General features: G+C 31.9%; 1 protein-coding gene across 2 annotated transcripts in view; it reads left to right on the plus strand.

Moving 5' to 3' along the window:
• The first annotated feature begins 435 nt into the window (after nt 1-435).
• Nucleotides 436-24,545, plus strand: part of LOC139498924 (exostosin-1b-like) — a 79,913-nt gene continuing 55,803 nt past the window's right edge. For both annotated transcript variants that reach the window (XM_071287513.1, XM_071287514.1), the window contains exons 1-3: nt 436-1,496; nt 21,260-21,334; nt 22,094-22,220. In XM_071287513.1, the coding sequence (XP_071143614.1) occupies nt 595-1,496; nt 21,260-21,334; nt 22,094-22,220 (1,104 nt within the window). In that variant the 5' untranslated portion in view covers nt 436-594. The remainder of the gene's footprint in view (nt 1,497-21,259; nt 21,335-22,093; nt 22,221-24,545) is intronic.

Here is a 24,545-nt window from a genome sequence, read left to right on the forward strand (position 1 = left end):
AAAGTTTACATTAAATTTGATTTTGAAATAATATCAGGTATTTTGTATTGCAAATATTTACTACTAAATTTACTAAATAGAATTATGACAGTGTAAAATAAATAAAATTTAAGGTACTTTAAGTTTCTTTTTTTCAAAAATGCATGCTAGAATATTGAACTGCAATTACATATTTTTTAGCGACTTGTTATATTTTAGTACAATAGTAAAAGGCATGACAGGAGAATTATAACAATTACGGTAAAACGAAACGACAGGTGCCCGTTTAATATGCAATTAACGATTTCCCCGCAATCATTATACTTTCAGTGTTGATTAGATTAAACAGTTAATGTATATTGGCGTTAATTAAATGATTATCACCTTTAATGGTTTAATAGGTAGTTATATTAATAATTAATACACAACATTTCCCCAATAGGCACCCTATCGCTTGACCTTTCAACTAATCACAAAGCATTGACGTAAACATGGCGGCCACCATGGATGTGTGTATTTCTCGTTCCTAATGGATTTAGTTGAAAATATGTTTGAAATTGGGTAAAATATTGTTGATTCGAAATGACAGTCTAGAGTAATAGGATCAAATGTTCCATGCAGGCCAAAAAGCGATATTTTCTTTCAATTCTTCTAGGGATTATCATATGTTTATTGTGTTTTTTGGGTACAAAGCTCCATAAAAATTCACACCATGGAAGAATTTTTCAAAGGAATTTGTACAGTTTCTTTGACATCGAGGATGAAATCTTTGAAGAGGACTTGCACTTGTCCTCTAAACAAAGAAGAGAAACCGCATCTGAGTCCAAAAAACAGCGTTGTAGAATGGAAACCTGCTTTGATTTCAATAAGTGTAAACTCGGATTTAAAGTTTATATTTACCCCATTCAAGAAAGGGTTTCAGAAACCTATAGTAAAATCTTACGGACCATTCAAAATTCCATATATTATACATCGGACCCGGAGCAAGCATGTGTATTCATTTTATCCATTGATACATTAGATCGTGATACTCTTAGTAAAGACTACGCCAAAGATATCCAATCTAAATTGGACCAATTGTCGTTATGGAATAATGGTAAAAATCATATTGTTTTAAATTTATATTCAGGAACTTGGCCAAACTATATAGAAAGTTTGGATTTTGATATAGGCGAGGCAATGATTGCCAAGGCAAGTTTATCTGTGTTCAAATTCCGCCCTGGATTCGATATATCGTTTCCGTTATTTGCCAAAGAACTCCCCGAAATAGGTGGGGAAAGAGCTTATGTGTATAACTCTATAAACAACATCCCACCGTTTCGAGAATATTTATTAGGATTTAAAGGAAAAAGATATTTAACAGGAATCGGTTCAGAAACGAGAAATTCACTCTACCATATTCATAACAAAGAGGATATAATTTTATTAACTACATGTAGGCATGGAAAAAACTGGCAGAAAAAAGCAAGGGAATTAAATGATACAAGATGTAAAGTTGATAACGAAGAATATGACAAGTAAGTTAAAAATAACATTACATAAACTAAGGTTTATATATACAATATTACAATTATGTATGTTTGTAAGGACATGAAGAGCAGCTATTTCTTCCCTGTCCCCTCATTAGAATGTTTCAGTTATAATACAGGAGGGGTCAGAACAAGAAAAATCAAGCAAAGAAATCATAGTGAATCCAACATGTCCAAAGGAAAGCTTTATAATAGATTTGTTTTTAGCTCACCTGGCCTAAAAGGCCATGTGAGCTTTTCTCATCACTTGGCGTCCGTCGTCGTCGTCGTCGACGTCGTCGTCGACGTCGTCGTCGTCGTTAACTATTTTTCAAACATCTTCTCCTCTGAAACTACTGAATGGATTTGAATGAAACTTAACATGATTGTTCCTTAGTATATCCTGCACAAAATGTGCGCTTCGATTTTTGATCCGTCAAAAAACATGGCCGCCGTTACTTAAAATAGAACATAGGGGTCAAATGCAGTTTTTGGCTTATATCTCAAAAACGAAAGCATTTAGAGCAAATCTGACATGGGGTAAAAATGTTCATTAGGTCAAGATCTATCAGCCCTGAAATTTTCAGATGAATCAAACAAACCATTGTTGGGTTGCTGCCACTTAATTGGTAATTTTAAGGAAATTTTGCAGTTTTTGGTCATTATCTTGAATATTATTATAGATAAAGATAAACTGTAAACAGCAAAAAAGATCAGCAAAGTAAAATCTACAAATAAGTTAATGTGACCAAAATTGTCAATTGACCCCTTAAGGGGTTATTGTCCTTTAATGACAATTTTTCACAATTTGTTCATCATATTTGCTAACTTTAAAAAATCTTCTCCTCTGAAACTACTGAATGGATTTGGTTAAAACTTAGCATGATTGTTCCTTAGATTATCCTGCACAAAGTGTGTGCTTTGATTTTTGATCCGTCAAAAAACATGGCCGCCGTTACTTAAAATAGAACATAGGGGTCAAATGCAGTTTTTGGCTTATATCTCAAAAACGAAAGCATTTAGAGCAAATCTGACATGGAGTAAAAATGTTCATTAGGTCAAGATCTATCAGCCCTGAAATTTTCAGATGAATCAAAAAAACCATTGTTGGGTTGCTGCCACTTAATTGGTAATTTTAAGGAAATTTTGCAGTTTTTGGTCATTATCTTGAATATTATTATAGATAAAGATAAACTGTAAACAGCAAAAAAGATCAGCAAAGTAAGATCTATAAATAAGTTAATATGACCAAAATTGTCAATTGACCCCTTAAGGGGTTATTGTCCTTTAATGACAATTTTTCACAATTTGTTCATCATATTTGCTAACTTTAAAAAATCTTCTCCTCTGAAACTACTGAATGGATTTGGTTAAAACTTAGCATGGTTGTTCCTTAGATTATCCTGCACAAAGTGTGTGCTTTAATTTTTGATCCGTCAAAAAACATGGCCGCCGTTACTTAAAATAGAACATAGGGGTCAAATGCAGTTTTTGGCTTATATCTCAAAAACGAAAGCATTAAGAGCAAATCTGACATGGAGTAAAAATGTTCATTAGGTCAATATCTATCAGCCCTGAAATTTTCAGATGAATCAAACATCCAATTGTTGGGTTTCTGCCACTTAATTGGTAATTTTAAGGAAATTTTGCAGTTTTTGGTCATTATCTTGAATATTATTATAGATAAAGATAAACTGTAAACAGCAAATATGATCAGCAAAGTAAGATCTACAAATAAGTCAATTTGACCAAAATTGTCAATTGACCTCTTTAGGAGTTATTGCCCTTTAAAGACTTTTTTCACAATTTGTTCATCATGTTGACTTACTTTAAAAAATCTTCTCTTATGAAACTGCTGTATCAATTTCAGCCAAACTTAGGCTAAATGAGTTTCAGAGTTTCAGAGTATCTAGTATAAATTTTATATTTCATTTCCTTGTATGTCAAGAAACATAGCTCCTATGGCTAAAATAGAACATAGGAAAAAATGATTTTTTTTTGCTTTTGAAGAAAATAGGAAGATTCAAAGAACATTTAAATAAATTGAAAAGCCAAAATAATCATTGATGAGAGATTAAACCAAAAAAATTCAGGTGAGCGATTCAGGCTCTTGAGAGCCTCTTGTTTTTATAAATCAAAAATTTTTGCTTTATTTTGAATTTATCTTGAAATCATATTTTACTGCATTTTTTTTTTTTAAGATTTGCCTTTTCTTTTTTTCATTTGTAAAATTTCATTTCCTCAAAAATGAAAAGCGCCCGGTTTCATAAACCAAGATTTAGGTTTTACCAGTGAAAGGTGGGCAAGATATAAATAAAAATTATGAAATTTCCTTATTACAGGTATCGTAAATGTACCCACTACAAGTAATTTACATAAGAAGTTGTAAATTACCATTGACAAATTTGAAGCTTCAATAAAAATATAAACTATATAAAAGGCATTTAAAATGAAGAAAAAAAAAATGCACTAGACTACATGTATGTGGATGTTGATATCAAATCTCTTGAATTGAAAGGAAATTTACAACTTATAAATATTGTATTGTCATTTATATTCAGTGTGGGAATTTTATTTTCAATGTTTCACATAATCACGATAATAATTCAAAATATGAAAAATTAAATGCAGATTTAAAAGGTATAATAAAACCTGTTTTTTGTGAATTTGAGTACAAAACACTTGAAACAGAACTGTATTTGATAAAAACCTTTAGTTTACCCATGCATGTACATTTAAACATGCAGTTGAAGCTCATTCATTAAATTTACACACATGTCAAACATTGTCGTAAAATTAAAACAATTTCTATCAGTAGACATAAATTTTCTATTGAATCATTTTGAATACAAAACCCTATTTAAGCCAAATCTTTGGTGAAATAGTGTTGACTTCATTTTTGAAGTAGTTAAAACTTAATTTTCTTTGACACAAGTTTTGTGTGAAGTTAGGTTGAGATTATCCAAATTTAATAGAAAAATCAAAGGAAAGATTTATATATTACATGTACATGTATATTGGCCAAAGAATTAATCTGACAAGTTTCGAGTCTTGATATGTTCAGAAAATATGCAGCCTTAATCATGTTAATAGGTTAATTTAAATTAATGAAAATTAAGTTCATGTTTTATTTTTATGCTTTATCTACGATAAAAGAGGGGTATAATTTTTCTGGTCTGTCCATGTGTTTATTTGTCCATTTGTTCATTCACTCGTACATTCGTTTGTTTCGTCCCTCTGTCCTGCTTCACCAAGTTGAACTCTAATCAACTTGAAACTTTATACAAATGATCCTTATGATATGATCTTTTAAACTGTAATGCCAAATTAGAGTTTTGACCCCAATTTCACGATCCACTGAACATAGAAAATGATAGTGCCATTGGGGCATCTGTGTACTATCATGACTATGGACACATTCTTGACATCTTGTTTTTTTTCTGTGAGAGACTTGAATACGACATTTTAGTATTTACTGCAAAAAGCACAATCACTTATTTTGGCAAAGGTTCCAAAGATGCCCTGTACCAAGTCAGGAATATGGTCATTGTTATATTATAGTTCGTTTCTGTGTGTATTACATTATTACGTTGTGTCGTTTGTTTTCTCTTATTTTTGAGTGTTAATTCACATTGCGATAAGACGTGTCACGGTACTTGTCTATCCCAAATTCATGTATTTGGTTTTGATGTTATATATATATGTTATATTTGTTATTCTCGTGGGATTTTGTCTATATGTGTTACATTTTAGTGTTATGTCGTTGTTCTCCTCTTATATTTAATGCGTTTCCCTCGGTTTTAGTTTGTTATCCCGATTTTGTTTTTTGTCCATGGATTTATGAGTTTTGAACAGCGGTATACTACTGTTGCCTTTATTTTACAAGAAGTTGAGATTATGAAATATATGATACTCCTACATAATCCTACATGTAGCTGTATTTATTGGTGAAAATACCAAATTAATTCAACCTTCACCTAAAGTTGTATCTTGCACTGGTAAATCCACATTTAATTATTTTTTTCAGTGTTGTGTTACATTATGTTCAGGCATACAAATACAAACAATATATATATATATATATGTCTGACACTTAGACACTAAGATCATATTAAAATACAAAATTAAGTTTATCTTACTTTATGAGATGAATCAGATATATACTTACAATTATAAAACACATGATAAATGCATTACCAGTAACATGCATTTAACTGTGCATTTTATGAAAATTTGAATTTCACTTTTTACCATGCATGGTCATGGCAAAATTTGATAGATGTATGTTCTCTTGAATTCTGGAAATATTCTAACATATATAGGATGACCAGCTGTAAAAAAGGGTCAGGTTCCACATTATAACATGAAAATCACTTTTTGCCAATTACATACATGTATTAAATAGGTTTAAAAAGAAATTGGCATTAATTCCTTTATTATCCATATACTATATATAATTGTATTTTTGTACATGTATACTACAAATAAACATAACATTTGGCTGTTTTCTGCCCTTTGGTCGGGTTGTGGTCTCTTTTTTGACACATTCCCCATTTTCATTCTCAATTTTACATGTATGTGTGTTTGTGTCATCTTGGAATTGTAGATCATCTAGGACTCAGCAAAGACTGGTCATTTATAATGTTTATTTATATCAGTGCATGGAAGTATTATATTGACAGGAACTACTACGACTCGACTTCAAACGGTTCATCTGCGATGCCGCGTACCATTTAATGACATGTTAATTAACTTGAAACATGGCACTATATTAATACACCAGCGTGTGGCACATTGCGATAAAGTCATGTGTCGGTTGTTTCCGGGGTACGGCAATACACGAAGAAAGCGGATGTTGTCATAAATCCTAAGGAAACAGTTTATACACACGTGTATAGATGAATGTGAACGAGACATACAATCACAGAGATGCAAACAGTTTTTTTTTCCTGTCAGACAATGGGGCCTACAGGGTACCAAGTTTTGCCAGACCCATCAAATTTCTGCCAGACCCATATTTTCACTCAAAAATCAAATGAAATTATGCTATTGAACAAACGTTAATTTTGATTTTGTTGATATTATTATTATTTTAAAATAACCTGTGATTCATAACAATTGTAGTTTATTGAATAATACATTACATAATATTGATCTGATTAAAAGTTATTCTTCACAAGAGTACTTGGAAACAAGATAGTCATTGGTAGTTTGGTCTTTTACCGGGTTTCGACCCACTTACAAATTTTATCGGCCATGACATATTTCCTGAACTTATCAACTATGCTTAATAGACCTCCTTCCTAGAGAGCGAATTTCTAAAACAAAAAACATGACGGAAATACGGAGAATTGTTCGGGGCGAGATGGACAAGGTACGAAAGACTATTACTGGGCGGAAATACTGGTTCCCGGAGTTAGAAAATGCGGGGGAACAGGACATTTACTTTTATTAAAGATGATCGCAATTTTATAAACAAAATACTCTGCCGGGGCCGACGGGGATTTCAGTTTTGGCGGACCCAAGCGGACTTAAATATTGCCGGCCATCAGGTCCTGCACAGCTACGAGTTTTGCCGGACCTGCATAAATTCTGCCCCTTAGGTCCGACGGGTCCGACGATTAGTTGCATCTCTGCAATCATTAATTCCAAAGAAACACTTTGACAAAGGATGAATTTAAGACAAATAATATACCCGATGATTTTTTTTCCTCACATTTTGAAAGTGAGATATCTTGTTCGTGTAAAACGGATGATTCGTCACATCTTATCGAATGTAAAAGCAAAGATTGCAAAATAAAATTTTATTACATACAATGTGTTGGATTGCAAATTGGCAGCGATGGACCCTTGGATTGGATATGCTGTGAATAGTTTTATAAATTGACCATAATTTGTTTAGTGAGAGTTAGTGAGAGTTTTATGTCTCTAGCATATTTTGATTTTTCGTATGGTAGGTGGTGAGCAGTTCTCTTTTCTGTAGTTCCACATAAACGACAGTTATGTACCAAAGGGACAGTCAAACTCATAAATCATAAATGAAAAAGACAAACAAACAACAGCACACACGACACAACATAGAAAACTAAAGAATAAACAACATGAACCCCACCAAAAAACTAGGGGTGGGGTTAAAAATTAGACCGTTAAATACATGTACAATTGTATATTTTATGTGTCTAAAGATTTTGTATGTTGTTTCTTTGGCATCTTTATCATGATTGACAAGTATGAACATATATATCTATATACATTGAAGACCTGTTGGTGACCTTCTGCTATATATTGTTTTTTCTATGGTCAGGTGGTTGTCTCTTTGACACATTATCCATTTCCATTCTCAATTTTATTATATATAGAAGTCAATAAAAAGGACCAAGCAGCAAATGTACTATGTACCAGATCGTCTATTCTTTTAGACGATACTATGCAGATAAGGAAAAAATTATATCAGTCTAAACAATTTTCACAACGTTACTGATATAAGATGTTATTATACGAAAAATGATGTTATTAAATCGTGTTGACAAATATATATAGGATAGTTTTCAGAGAATATAAAATATAAGTCACAGGGGATACAGTGTATTGGGTTGATACATTTCAAGTTCTAGGAAATTCAAGTCTGTGCTGTCTTCAATTGCCATATCTAATTTGTGCACACCCAAGCATACATCTGTACATACATATATGGCCCGTTCATATATACTCCATATATTTAGTACAAAATATACATGCATCACCATCAGTCAACTGCAAATTATGCATGTACATGTACACAGAATTAATTTTCATCACATCATCAAACAGTAGCAATACTCTTTCATTACCTATTCAGACTTTTTGTAATAAATCAGTTTTATAGCAAACTAAAGGAAAACAGTAGGTTTAAGATAACAAATTATTGTGTTGGGTATGTCAGTACAGAGACTGACACATGAATCATGGCTGTTTAATTATACAGTCTGTCAAGTCAAGTGTTTGCTTCTGTAACAAGAAATAGAGGGGGTATAGAGGAGGGTGACATGTGAATCATGGCCGTTTAATTACACAGTCTGTCAAGTCAAGTGTTTGCTTCTGTAACAAGAAATAGAGAGGGGTATAGAGGAGGGTGACATGTGAATCATGGCTGTTTAATTACACAGTCTGTCAAGTCAAGTGTTTGCTTCTGTAACAAGAAATAGAGAGGGGTATAGAGGAGATTGACACATGAAGCTCTGATCTGAAGGGATGGCCAAAAATATTTGTCTGTTTCATAAGAGTTTCCTATCTACTGTGTCAAAAATTGATCTAGTAGAATCTGAAATTATAATATTTGCATGTCTCTAAATGTCTTGATAATTTAGATTACTAATCTATGATACATGTATATTTGATTTTGTAACAAGTTAGAAAAGGGACAAAAAATTTTCTGAATTAAACATTGTGCACTAGTACTACATTAGATTTATTGGCGCCATGCCGTACATGTATAAAATATAAAAAATTAAAGGACATGTGTCGTCATCAATGCTCACTACTATAGTACATGTAGTATGACTCGGTCTGTTTATTTTTGCGACAACTGTTTGCAAAATCCAAAGAACAAAAATTTGAACATTTATTTATTATAATTACACCTTATGTAAGAATCCTGGATTTTGATTGGTTGATAGCTAGTGTATTTTTCACCAATTTACTGTTATCAAATGCATATCGTTCATTTTTTAACGCCGCCGGGGTATTTGCCAAAAAGATATGCCTTTTTTACCCTCTCTGCCGTGGTATTTGCCAAAAAATACTCTATCGAACTGGACGCTTGTAACGTCACGATCATCAATGCGTTTTTGAACATTAACATTCGGTGTAATTAAACAGATATATCATGTTCTTGAGGGGTATTTGCGAAAAATACCAGTCTTGAGAATGAATTTCCCTCGCCTTACGGCTCGCGAAATTTACCATTCTCTCGACTGTTATTTTTCGCAAATACCCCTCCTTAACATGATATATCTGTTTAAAATACCACATAATGCCATATATAATACCATATAATGCCATATGCTGAGATAAATTTGTCATTACATCATAGCCTAAACGACATTTATATTTTTGTGGATTTCACTGATTCAGAATTTAAATGGCAAATTAAGATACCATCCATTTCAGCATTTCTTTTTGTCCATTTAAGCGACATACAATTTACAGTACTATATGTAGTAATCCATTTTATTCATCATTAATATATATATATATAAGGTCTCTAAATTCAATTGTGTGAGTCATTTTGCTGTTTGTTTGCCAATCTTATGATAAATGTAGCGTACACAATGTCTGAAATTGACCGAATGTTTATCAAGAAACCTTGGCAGTGTTGGTAATGAACTTTATCCTGTCATGCCTCTATTAGCTACTGACAGAAATACTGTACTTGAGTCTGTTCTTCTAATGAAACATTTGATGAAAAGCAAACAATTGAATAAATTCCTGTCATCTTCTAAGGATATCTTAGCCCTGATGTGATGTTAAGCAATTATCAATAAGACATTTTAAGGTATTAGTGTTAGTGGACATGGTGGAACAAATAAACTGTGATGCCTACAGTGTTTTGTTATCTTGAAAAATGCATTTATACCTCAATCTGTTCGTAAAATTTTTGTGAATATAAAAACCTAAATATTTGATACACTGAAGTGTATTTATCGTATCATCTAGCAGAGAATGATTTTTGAGAACACAACATATTGGTCCAGTTTGATTCTTTTTATTCTAAATAAGTTTTTACTAGCTTGCTTTAAAAAAAGCTAACATTTAGCATGTAAAGATATCAATACAAGCAGAAATTAGAAATGCCACACACAAAACTAAAGATTTTATCAAGTTAAACATGTACAAATGATGTAACAACCTGGTATGAACTCTAGATCTGGTGCTCCAGGAGGCTGACAGTGATCTTTGGTAAATAAACATGTAAGAACTTGGTATGAACTCTATATCTGGTGCTCTCCAGAAGGCTGACAGTGATCTTTAGTAAATAAACATGAACTTGTAGACCATGCATAGTGTGTAGATCATACCAAAGATAAAATAGAATCTATAGAAAGAAAAAGCTTGGTGTAGGATGGAAAAAAATCTTGCTGGATCTGCATGGTTGATGTCTCGCATTGATTTATGACAGAGAATTCAGAAATACTTTGAAGTACAAAAAAGAAAAAAATGTATATCAGAAGGTGACAGATGTTTGAGAATTGTTTGTACACTTTGATAAACAATAATACACAGCAATAAACAATAATAAACAGTGTTAGATAGACATCTGGCAGATTCCATATAAGAAAGTGAAACAACTCCCATAAGCATGTTAGGCAAAAATCATAAGGAATGAACTTCTGTTTTTGAATACATGCTTTACTAATAAAGATAAAGACAATTTGACCAACAAAAAAATTATGAGCATCATCCTTTTCAAATAAACGAAGCCTTAAATGTTATGTTTCTGACATAAGATTTGACAGACTTTATTTTTTCTGACATAAGATTTGACAGACTTTATTGTTTCTGACATAAGATTTGACAGACTTTATTATTTCTGACATAAGATTTGACAGACTTTATTTTTTCATACATAAGATTTGACAGACTTTATTTTTTTCATACATAAGATTTGACAGACTTTATTTTTTCATACATACGATTTGACAGACTTTATTTTTTCATACATAAGATTTGACAGACTTTATTTTTTCATACATAAGATTTGACAGACAAATTGAGTTTCTGACATAAGATTTTGACAGACTTGATTCTGACATAAGTTTTTTCATACATAAGATATTTTGACAGACAATATATATTTGTTGTTTTTGACTGACATTGGAAATCAAATCCTAGTTGAAATTCATTTTTAAAACTCCTGGAAAATACTGCAGCCTAACATCTAACAAGATTTCACCTCAGGTCAAATAATTTTAACTGTTAGCACATTCAAATGTTTCAGACATAAGAAAACAAGTTTGACAGATCTTATGTAGGAAACATATAAGTTTAAACTATTGCTTGAATAAAGTTAAATAAAAAAATCAACATGTATTTTTTCTTATGCACAGCATGATTTACAGTTTTAACTGGCATAAATTGGAACCAACAATGATTTTGAAAGATTTTACAGCGATGTTCCTGACATAAGATTTATTGACAGACACTGAGCTATAAAGCAAGATATTTGAAAGTGAAAAAAAATATATATCACAGATGTTTTTGACTAAACAAAGTAACAGATTTGGGAACAGGGATGTTTGAATAACCTGACTACACTATTAAATACCAGTATACAAGTGTCAACATAAAGCATTGTGACACATAAACATTGTGTAAAAAAATGGGAGTTAATTCTGTCAATTTTTTTGCATTTTTTCAACTTGTTTTAATCATTTCTACTTTAAACAGAAACAATCATATCCAAAAATTATTTTTATAATTTCATCTAACATCATTATTCATCAAAACATTCACCATGTTCACAGATTATGTTTCAAATAACAGTAATTATTATTTTTTTCTATTTATTCATTTTGACAGACATTTCCATTTCTTACATGGAATCTGCCATCTTACAGATGTGGATTAAAAAATATCAAGAAGTGTAAGGATTTAATATGTACTTTTTGTCCTCAGTCTGTCCTCAATCTAAACTTCTGTGATCTGATGTTCATATGCTCCCAGCCTCAAGTATAGAAGGTTGTGGGTTTAATTCCTGGCCACTTCGAACAATTTTACTTAAGGTGGTACCTAACACTACAGGGAGATAACTCTGTAAAGTCAGCTAAACGTTTTAATTAATTTGTGTTGTAAAAGGAATTTTAAGCTTCTCAATGATCAAAATAGGTGTTTGTCAAACTGCAATATAACCAGTGTAATTTTTCTGACAAAATGGTTGGTTAAAACTTTTTGAAATTTTTATATTTTGTTAAAGGGTAAAAGTAAACACTTAGACAAAATTTTATGAAAATTAAACGGGCCAAATTAATTTTAGTGAAAGTGTTGGGTACCACCTTAAGAACATTTTTTGGCTGCTTCTCCACTAAGCATGTACATGTACCACATGAAGTAGTAAAAAATACAAAAAACTGGCCGCCTTCAGTCAAAATAGTGTGTTTTAGTAAAAGGTGACATATCTTCCTGAAAACAGTAACACCTTGTGAGCTAGCAGATTAAAAATTTGGCTCAGCATATCCCTCTACATGTCTAGTAATACAGGGTACATATTCATATCAGGTTAAAATGTTCTTGTTATGATCGAGTAAATAATTTATTTGTCACTGGACAATTTTAACAGCTTTCTTTCATCATGATCATTGGCCAAAACTAGTCTATAGACTTTTATAGATTGTGTCCTCTTGCACACAGTGTCAATGGATTTGTTTCACATGTACATCAATTTTAACAGGAGAATGAAAAAAAACTCCCAAATAGTTTTGAAATTTTGAAGCTACATATTTCCTTAGCTTATAAATACCAATCACAATTATTTGGGCAATACAGGCATGGGTCTTTATATTTCATGAAATTAATTTGTATAAATGTTTTACATGTATATTTCAACATCTGTGAAAAGCTGAGAATTTATTTATCAAGATATAAAGCTTTCTAGCAAGTTCAGAAAGTTCTAATTGAATTTGAATGCTTTTAGAATTCAGGATGCATTAGCAAATTATGGAATCGATTATAAAATTTCTGGTTTATGACTTAAAAGTCCTATCTTCCTGCATAAAGTGTTTGAAATTTATGCATGTGGGTTTAATAAGTTTATTAATTTACTACATGTGGGCGTGCAGTTTGGAATATCTGTTCTTAGTCAGCAGATCAAAACTTCAAATGCTTTTCATCTAACATTTTGAAATATAATTGGAAATAATAAAATTTTATTTGCAACATCTTTTCCAAGAATTTATTGATCTGTGGAAGATTACAAGAGGCTTAGTGCATGTAGAGCAACAGCTTTTATTTAGAGGCAAACAGAGTAATTCAACATCATCCATTGCCAGAAAATGTAATATTAAATTTTTCATTGTCTGTGACTAATGTTATTTAAACTTTTCTGGTCTGACAAGTGTAATATTTTAAGTTTCATTGTCTTACATGTACAACTGTAATAAATATTAAAGTTTCATTGTTTTACATGTACAACTGTAATAAATATTAAAGTTTCATTGTTTTACATGTACAACTGTAATAAATATTAAAGTTTCATTGTTTTACATGTACATCTGTAATAAATATTAAAGTTTCATTGACTGACAAATGTAATATAATAGTTTCATTGTCTGACAAGTGTAACAACCCAGTATCAGTGTCTGACAAATGTAATAATTAAGTTTCATTGTCTGACAAATATAAAAATCAAGTTCCATTGTCTGACAAATGTAATAACTAAGTTTCATTGTCTGACAAATGTAAAAATCAAGTTCCATTGTCTGACAAATGTAATAATTAAGTTTCATTGTCTGACAAATGTAAAAATCAAGTTCCATTGTCTGACAAATGTAATATAATAGTTTCATTGTCTGACAAATGTAAAAATCAAGTTCCATTGTCTGACAAATGTAATATAATAGTTTCATTGTCTGACAAGTGTAACAATCCAGTGTCAGTGTCTGACAAATGTAATAATTAAGTTTCATTGTCTGACAAATGTAAAAATCATGTTCCATTGTCTGACAAATGTAATAATTAAGTTTCATTGTCTGACAAATGTAAAAATCATGTTCCATTGTCTGACAAATGTAATAATTAAGTTTCAAACTGAGTACAAATGTTCCATATGATATGATCTTTCTAATTTTAATGCCAAATTAGAGTTTACCCCATTTTCATGGTCCACTGATCATGCTGATCATGAACATAGAAAATGATAGTGCAGATGGGGCATCCATGTACTAAGGTCGCATTCTTGTTTCTAATGCTTTAGAATATAAACGATATGATTTTTGGGGTGAAAAAAAAGTTGCTGCATTTCTTACTTGACAACAATTGTGTTTTCTGACATAACCAGGTGATTCATTTATAGACACCAATGTTCAAAGGGTGTGTAGCATCAACACTTTGATATGTAACCAGACACTGTTCTTTTAAGTATAGGAAATATATTAAGATGAATAATGATTAAGTGAAATATAAAAACATGACATGACATTCTAAACATTTATGACACAGGATGGAAATTGTTGAATTAAGGAAGAAAGTCATTAACTGATGGGAAGTAGGTAGTTGATATCATATATTTTGGAAACAGATGTAATATGATATATATATATATATAATATTATAGATCCACTTAAGGTTTATGACCTCCTTCTGTTGACATTTTTGTATGAACTTTTCAAATTTCAATTGTATCAAAACTACAGATATAATGAATAATAGAGATAGGCCATTTTGTACATGTATACCAAGGGAAAACTTGATGCAAAGCATTATTATTTACTGTTTCGTTGCATTTAATAGAAAAAGAGGACTTTGTGGCAAATAAACCAAGATTTTTATAGAAAATTCACAGCCTTTAATACAGAGATTTTGTTTTAAAATTTAAAACATTTAGATTACACACTTGCTTTTCTATGATGAGCTAGTGTTAATTGTTTACAAAAAGTTCTAAGCAACCTGTAAATTTCAAAATACCTTGTGCTGAGTCACAAAAGTCTAGCGCACCCTTAAAGGTGTACTTGATTTGGTCCATATTTATATTTGTTTTAACCAATAACTACGTTAATAAACTTGTTTTAAGGAAATCAATGCTAGCACTGCATGCAATAGTCCTATATCTATCAGTCATTATATTGCCAAATATGAGATGACAATTAAGAATAAACATGATAAAGGCTGTGGATTTTCTATAAAATTTCCATATGTTTAATTAGCATTGAATCAACACAAGGATACATAATCCTTAATGACATATATTTAGGGTGAATGACCTAGCATAATTAGATGCATAGATGAAAGATTCTAAACTGCAACTGTGCATGTGGTACATGTATTTGCATGCATGAAGTCAAATGAATTGAACATGATGATCTTAACAGATGTCCTTATACTGTACAGTTACTGACCTTACAAAGCCTTATTTGTGACATGTGTTTTAATACAGTTAAATTTATGAATCTATAAAGAACACTGTGGGTTTATGGAATTTTAAGTTGTCCTCTTCAACTTCCAAATTTCTGATTTATACCCAAAATATTTCATTTACAACAGATTTAAAATCTCCAGTAAATAAACAGGTACACACATTGCTTCAAATACTTTTTATATTGCTATGCAAATCAGGATAGAAATGCTTGGTAAATATTATTAAGCCTTATAATCTTCATGTTTTTTATAAGACTAACTATGATTAAATTTGATAAGTTTGAAGACAATGTAGCCAATTTAAAAAGGTGTTGGGCATTCCAACCATATGTTCCAATTCAAGTGCATTGATCCGCCAATAAAAAAGGGGGGGAGTTGACTTTGCACCCTCTAGAAATGCCACTGATAGTGTTTTAATTATATTGGAAGAGTACTGCTGCATAATACAATGATGATCCACTATTATAGATAGGATGATTGAATTGACATAACATTATTCATATTATTCAAGAAAACTAATCATTTTTGAAATCATTTGGATTTAAAACTGAGATTGATAGGAAATATCAATCATTAAACAACTTAAAGGTATAAATTTAACACCATCTTATTGACTGTAAAACTGAACTTTCATCATTCATTAAATTAGAACACAGATTGTACATAAATTTTCCTAGGGTGTATCTTAGGGGTTATCATGGTCAAATATAAGTCTATAAGATATTTTTACCTTTAGAAGGCGTGTGAAAGAAAAAACTTCTTGGATATATTTACATTGTTGAATAGTAAATCAAACGTTTTATGTCACATAGCAAACAAATTTAATGGTCGTTATCAAAAACTTTTTCTCCTTATTTGTTTAAAAAAGAATTTTTATACCAATGGTGTAATAAAACGAAATTACAAAGTTTATTTCCCCAAACTGGGCATTAAAATTTTATCAGAATTCAGATACAATCTCAATTCTAGTACGTTAAATTGTATGTATATGGTTAAAAAGGAATTTAACAAATTGATCGGCTTTGTTCAGTGTTTGTTGTGCTATTACATAAAGGTTTAATGCTTGAGTTAAAATATTGAAAAAATATTCAGATATGAAAGATAACTGAGTTGTTAGTACTGTTTATTACAGGTGAGCATCTTCTAGGCCATTTGTCGAGGTGAAAGGGTGTACTTAGTTAAGTCCAAATTAAGGTGGAGTCCAGACATTAATGTTTGTTTAGTGAATTGAATGGGAATGATGGATTCAAAACTGTAGAGAAAATTCTATTCAAAGAGAGTGTAAACGTTTTCTTTTAATATTTAAATGTATAAAAGTTGAACAGATCTGTTATTGTTGATATTTTTGCCTCCTGTATAGTTTTTGATGTCATGAATGTACAGTACATTCAGTATAATGGGTCACTAAGCATCTAATCTAGGCACTTGAATTTTAAAAGCCCCCCCCCCCCCCCCTTTTTTTTTGGTGTGTTTAAAATTGTAAATAATTAATTATATGCATAAAAGAGCTATAGACTGTACTATAACTTAATAGCAGCACAGCATTTGAAATATTTACACCTAGAGATATATCTAAAAGGAAATTGGATACCTTGCATTTATCTATTTTGCTTTAATTTTCAATATCATTTATATTGTCAAATCTCTAAAAGACTCCCCTCCCCCTACTAATTTATTGAAAACTGTCAATCTATATTGCAGAGTTCGCAAAAAAGTGGCGGTCCTCAGGATTTTACCACCAAAATTTTGCATAGGACTGACACAATTTTAGTATTTTTCAATAGAATTAATAGTGAGGACCAGCAGATTTTCCTCAAGGACCACCAAGGAAAAAAAGATTTTGCAAACTCTGATATTGACACTGATTATAATCTTGGTGAAAATTAGACACACACATTCAGACTAAAGCCTTCAATGAGTTTCTATAATACGTACATATATTTTTTAAAAAAATTTTTAAAGTTCAAATTTTTCAGTTTTAAAACTGCCCAATTTAAAATGATAAAATTTAGTAAATTTAAGATCAATAATTTCATCACATTTTTTAACAGGATAAAAATTCCCTGACTTTAAACAAACAGGTTTACATTACCCCCCTTTAATTAGGTACTCCAAATATTTCACTGTTTATACAAACAGATTATATCTTACTGTTTAATGGTACTTAGAAAGTTCTTGAGTACCTTGTCCAATATTCAATAGGAAAGATATTGAACTTTAATAAAATTATCATTGGAGGGATTCAATCATGTTGGTTTAAGGTGTTAAAATTTTCTTATTTTAGGTGCATTTTGGGTGCTGGAATGTTAATACCACGTCCATTTTCACATAACTAGTACACATTTTTTGTTAACCCTTTCACCGATTGCTGCCCAGACAGAAGCTACTCCGAGACGATGGCTTCCCTGGCTACTATTACTCAAGTGGGAGATCTTCATAATAAATGTCAATAAAAACTTGTTTGTAGTTATTTGTGTATTTATTTCATTCACTAACACCATGTTCACAGTTTTGTTCATGTTTTGATAATTTTTTCTTCATAAAATATTCAAATTTTCAAATTTTTGGCATTATCTAGGTGAAATTCTCAAAATTCTGCTTTTTGACCCCAAATCGTAATTTTTTAACCCAAAACAGCAAAATTTTGCAATATTTTATGAGGCTGTACAAATTCCAGGGCCCCTGGGTGAAGGATTTTCTTACTATGTTGAAGATACATTGGAGGCCTTCATCTGTTTTCTGCTCTTTGATTGATTGCTGTCTCTGACACATAAACAGCATTTCCATTCTCAATTTTAGCATATAATTGGGGTGTCACCTCATCATGTGATCATGTAAATATTTTTTTTCTGCTTTCTGTTTCGTGGATTGGAAGTTTATCTTTTCTGTCTTTCTGTTTTGTCATTTACAGGGCTCTCTCTCTAGGATTCAGCTTTTTTTGTGCTAAGGTGTCCTTTGTAGAAATTTTATTTTTGATCATGCTATGATTAATAATTACTTCTGCGACTTAAGATTTTGATTGATGTTTGAATTTTTTGCTTTTGTTAAGATTAATTTAAAGTGTTGCAAAATAATTTGCTAGCAGCTGAACAGTGCTATTCACAGCTGATATCTAGTCACAAATTTATTTGACCATCAGGGGTCCTGTCTGTCTTACCCTGATGCACATGTCTAAAACATATATTTCTTTTTCTAACTTTCTTGTTTTAATAAAAAAAAAAAGGCTTCCTTTTTTCATTAGTTACTTCTATTTCTTCAATGTCAAATGCTGACAGTGGCAGATCCAGGGGGGGGTTCCGGGGGTGCGCACCCCCCCTTTATTTTTGCCGATCAATGCATTTGTATCGGGACATATGTTTTGCACCCCCCCTTTGCCCTGGGTTACCTGGGTTAGCACCCCCCCCTTTCGAAAATTCCTGCATCCGCCCCGGGCTGATGAAAAAAATCAGAAAAAATACTCCTTTTTTTTGTGTCTATACCAGCTTTGAACTGGCACATGTTCCTACATCTTACTGATAAACCTGATAAATAATGTATCCATCATTGCTCTAATCGATAAACACCTCAAACTGATTATCCAAATCTGGTAAAATTTCACTAGTACCTAAACCAACAGCCTTCAAACACATTTTTTCTTGTAAAAATATTGATATCATATACATTTGTATATATACCTGATAGATGAAATGCCAAGAAAATAAAGAAAAGATGATCTCGGAATTGAGTTGGCTGATGGAATTTAATTACGAAAATTCTTTTCATTAGTTTCATTTGATCAGACAGACAGTTATGAAATATATATTTTGCTTGCTATTCTGTGGATCATGAATTTATATATATATATAATGGCAACTTCGGGAAAACTTTATATGCTAAGACCCACGGTACTTTGAGCTACTGTATAATGGTTTATTTTTATCATGAAATTGTGACTTGGATGGAGAGTTGTATCATTTGCACTGATATAACATCTTCTTATATCTATGAATCAAATTTCCACAAAATACGATTTCATTCCATGACATTTGGTACCGACTACCGTGCACAATTTTTGTATTCATCTAATTGTTTGACAACCTCTTTTCCTCTGGAAAAAACATGTATACTAGTACAATTAGGATTTTTTTCATCTATAATTTCCACAGATGATACCTAAATTGCCTCTATCTGCTGAATATGCAAATTTGAAACATTGGGATTTTCAAAATATCATGTACCTAATACAAGTGTGTACTGTCATCTTCGCAGGAGAGGATGGGAATAGATCGTAACACTCACGATCTAGCGAAGATGGTGTACACAGTACAAGTAGATCATGAACATTGTACTCATATAATTTGTTTCATTTTGTCTTAAAAAGTCCTGAGTTCAATAAATTACCATGATAATTCTGAAGAAAAAAATAACTTCTAAGAAAACAAAAACATTCTGCTAATGATTGAAATGTTTAACTTAGTAATGTATTCTATTGTCACTTACAATTAGTTTGAGAGGCATAGATAATCATTTGTTTGAGTGGCATAGATAATCATTTGTTTGAGTGGCATATATTTACAATTAGTTTGAGTGGCATTAATTCTCATTTGTGTCATTCTAAAGACAACTTCAAAAGTGTATTAATCATTTCTTTCTCAGGCCTGAAGTGTTAGCAAATATTAGGGTTTGATAATGGCATTGATTGTCTCAACTACAGCTGACAAACATTAACAAGAATTTTTAGTTAGGGAATATAAAGAGACAGAATCTATGAGAAGCCATGTGTTTGCATTAATTTTATAGATTTCCAGTGAAAAATCATATAAAAGCCACAATATCAAGGTCCTTTGATGTATGTAACAAAGCTAAATAAAGGCTAAAATGTCATCTTTGTATTTGAAGATTTTGGGTGTAACATGATATGCATTCTGTTAATACGAATTATATTCAAATTTATCACAGAACTTGTGCTTAGAAGTTTGTTTTTTGTTGGATGTTTTTTAGCACTTTTAAATATATGTCTTTGATGTAGATGCTTCCCAAGGATGTTTTATATACATGTATAACCTCCAAATTTTTCAGTTCTACACCTATTTGATCATGTTTATGAAATTTCTGAAGATGTGTCATGCATACTGAAAGGAAATTCTCAAAACATTTTAAAATTGATTTTAATTCAATTTTAATTGATTTTGAGGTTTCTTTCTGTGAATGCATCAAAGCGAGAGTTACATGTATTCTTAAGCTGAAGTTGAAAACTCTTGTATGACATAACATTTGTGGATTGTTTGAGAGATAATAATTGTTGAAGCAATGACATCTCTATAACATAATTGTTCACAGCATGTCTTTAGTAGATTATATCATCAAAGCTGGCAGTTAATTAGGATTGCTTAAGAAGTTGTTAATAATTGATTATGAAATAAGATGTTTCAAACCAGTTATGAGAAATGAAGTCATTCTCCCAGTTTGAATATTTTAATGCCCACCTGCTTTGACAATATATAGGAAAAGATTCAAAAGGGGAGGGGAACCAAGCATGATCCCTTCTAATAATTCTGCCTAAACATCATATGCTTATATTGTTTGGATAACTGCAGATGACACATATCTTCCAAAAGATCACATATTTTATCCTGGTAATAAGTACAGAAATAAAAGTAATACTTATATTTTATTTTTATTTACAGATATGATTATAAGAAGTTGTTATACAATGCTACTTTCTGTTTGGTGCCACGAGGAAGAAGATTAGGATCATTTAGGTAACAATTGTCTTATAATAGAAAGGGTTTTGCATCAATGACACAACATCGTGAGTACCAGTACATGCACACCAAACCACCTGCCTAAGGTTGTAGCCAACACTTTAGCTAAAATTAATTTGGCTCTTTTAATTTTCATAAAATTTTGTCAAAGTAAATCCTTTAACAAATATATAAAAATTTCAAAAATTTTGAACCAACTAATTTGTCAAAAAAATTATACTGGTTATATAGCAGTTTGACAAACACTAATTTTGATCATTGAGAAGCTTAATATTCCTTTTACAACACAACGTAATTAAAACGTTTAGCTGAATTTACAGAGTTATCTCCCTGTAGTGTTAGGTACCACCTTAAAGAAAAGGAACAGTACTGTTATTGCTGTTCTTCATCTTAATATTCAATGTGATACCTATTGATAAATGATTGAAATACATGTGAGAACTTTACATAGAATCAAACAAAACAAACAAGAAAGTTAAACAAAAAATTACTCGACATGGGTTCAAATCTAGGCAATGACAACCCAACTTTAGACTTTTGAAACTGTTGTAAAACTTTACTCAATGCATTACAGAGTTTGAGCAAATTCCGCCAGGCTTGAAGTCGGAATAAAATGTCAAGGAAGGGTGACACTGTTACATTGTGAACAAGGAGGATTAAAATCCCGTTCAGCATGTTGGTCTAGTGCAAAGCTGGAACTATACTTTAACACTAGTGGGTTACTTATTATACTTAATAATGACTGTCATTTTTCAGATTTTTAGAAGCCCTGCAGGCAGGGTGTATTCCTGTGTTACTTAGCAATGGATGGGAGTTACCCTTCTCTGAGGTCATTGACTGGAGCAAGGCTGCAGTGTGGGGTGATGAGAGACTATTGTTTCAGGTAGGTTAATCAACCATTTCAGATTTATTGAATGCAGTCATAAATTGACCCAGCGTGACCCCCTTTTCCTTTAAAAACCTTGGTCAATGAAGCATAATTTCAGAATTATTGAATGCAGACATGAATTTTAGACAGGGGCACACTTAAGCCTGAGCCCCTCCTCCTCTTCAAAAAAGTATAATTACAGCCAATTTTTGTCTAAAATTATTGTTGTTATTCTTAATTCTACATATTCTCAGGAGCTTTGATAATACTCTGGACTTCTGAATAGGTTAGAGATTGAGTATTTAAATTTTATGGTAGGAATTTAGTTTGAAAGGTTTGGATTTAGATGAAATGGAAAATATTTTAATCCGTTCTTTTGTAAATAAACCATCTTCAGTCAAAATAATTATAAAGATAAGTACTTGATTGTCAAGTTTTAATGCAGATTGACAGTTTTAAAGGAGTCAAAAGTGAAATGATCAAATCAAAGGTAAAATGTCTCCGTATCTTGGGTAAAACTGCATGCTTCCGTTTGACTGATCCTAACATTGCTTAGTATTTGTCTTAATATTACGTCACCGTCGTGAATTAGATATAATTCAGTTTGTCTATAGACAATAGGATTAAGTCAATTTCTTTACTTAATTCCCCTTAGATCTTACATAACCCTGTAATTGTTATGTCTGTGAGGTTATCAGTGTGTAAACCAAGCATTTACTGTGTTCACGACTTAAAACACGTCCCTTTCAAAGTACAGTGAAACCTTTCTGATCCAACACCTACAGTGAAACCTTTCTAATCCAACACCTACAGTGAAACCTTTCTAATCCAACACCTACAGTGAAACCTTTCTAATCCAACACCTAAGTATTCTTACATTTTGCTTTAATCAACATATTTTCATGGTCCCAAAATATGTCTATCCTTCAGAAATAAACCTGAGTATCCCAACACCTTGCTTAATCTGACAATTTTGTTTGGTCCCCCAGTGTGTCGGATAACACAGGTTACACTGTATTTATTTTGGCTGGAGATGATAAATTGTTGTGTTCAGATATTCTGAGCAATACAAAATATCAGTTCTCTGTCTTTGAATCAATGACCTTGATTAGAAATGCTTGACTATTATGATTTTGCTGTTTAAACAAAAAAATTCTACTTGGTGAAGAGTTTAAACTTTAATCTAAAGATATGTCAGTCACATTTGTTTTGAAAAAAAAATGTGTATGAATCAATGCCTTGCTTATTAAATAAAACATGCTGGAAGTTATCCCATCTATTTTGACAAGAGATTAATTGTCCATTCAATATCTATGAATGGCTCCAGAATTTATTTACCTGAAATACATATAAAGCAATGCTGCTATATGAACATGATGAATAGTTGTTTGGCTTGTAGGCACCTGTATTGTGTAGGAAAATAAAACACAGCATCCTTAGGGTGACTGGGATATAAATAGATTTACAGTTACCTTGACCTCTCCCTTCTGTCAATAAGACCTGTATTGAGGGGGTTGCTGTGCAGGTAAAAAGTAACACTTGCCTCAGTGACTATGTCATAGCTTCTGTCAGTAATTGTACTCAGGCCATAAAAAAGAATAGGTTTGTTTGCCCAAACGCTATCTACCCAGAAAAAAACTGCCTACTCAAATTCTTTCATTGTCCAGATTTGAAGAAGCTTTTTTTTAATCAGATAGGCATGAAGACTAATAAACTGATACTTCAATTTCTCTTTTTGAAAAAAGAAAAAAGAAAATGCCTATACCTACCTACCCACTGTTTCAACCTTGGGTAGGGTTTGGGCAAACCAAAATATTTTTTTTAATTGTGGCCTCATTTTGAGGGCAGGGGCCTGGGTTGGCCATGAAGATACTGTGGACTTCTGTCAGTAATTGTACCCATATTGAGGGCAGGGGCCTGGGTTGGCCATGCAAGATACTGTGGACTTCTGTCAGTAATTGTACCCATATTGAGGGCAGGGGCCTGGGTTGGCCATGAAGATACTGTGGACTTCTGTCAGTAATTGTACTCGTATTGAGGGCAGGGGTCTGGGTTGGCCATGGAGATACTGTGGACTTCTGTCAGTAATTGTACCCATATTGAGGGCAGGGGCCTGGGTTGGCCATGAAGATACTGTGGACTTCTGTCAGTAATTGTACCCATATTGAGGGCAGGGGCCTCGGTTGGCCATGAAGATACTGTGGACTTCTGTCAGTAATTGTACCCATATTAAGGGCAGGGACCTGGGTTGGCCATGAAGATACTGTGGACTTCTGTCAGTAATTGTACCCATATTGAGGGCAGGGGCCTGGGTTGGCCATGAAGATACTGTGGACTTCT

The sequence above is a fragment of the Mytilus edulis genome, chromosome 12, assembly GCF_963676685.1.
Source record: "Mytilus edulis chromosome 12, xbMytEdul2.2, whole genome shotgun sequence".
NCBI classification, from domain to species: Eukaryota; Metazoa; Mollusca; class Bivalvia; order Mytilida; family Mytilidae; genus Mytilus; species Mytilus edulis.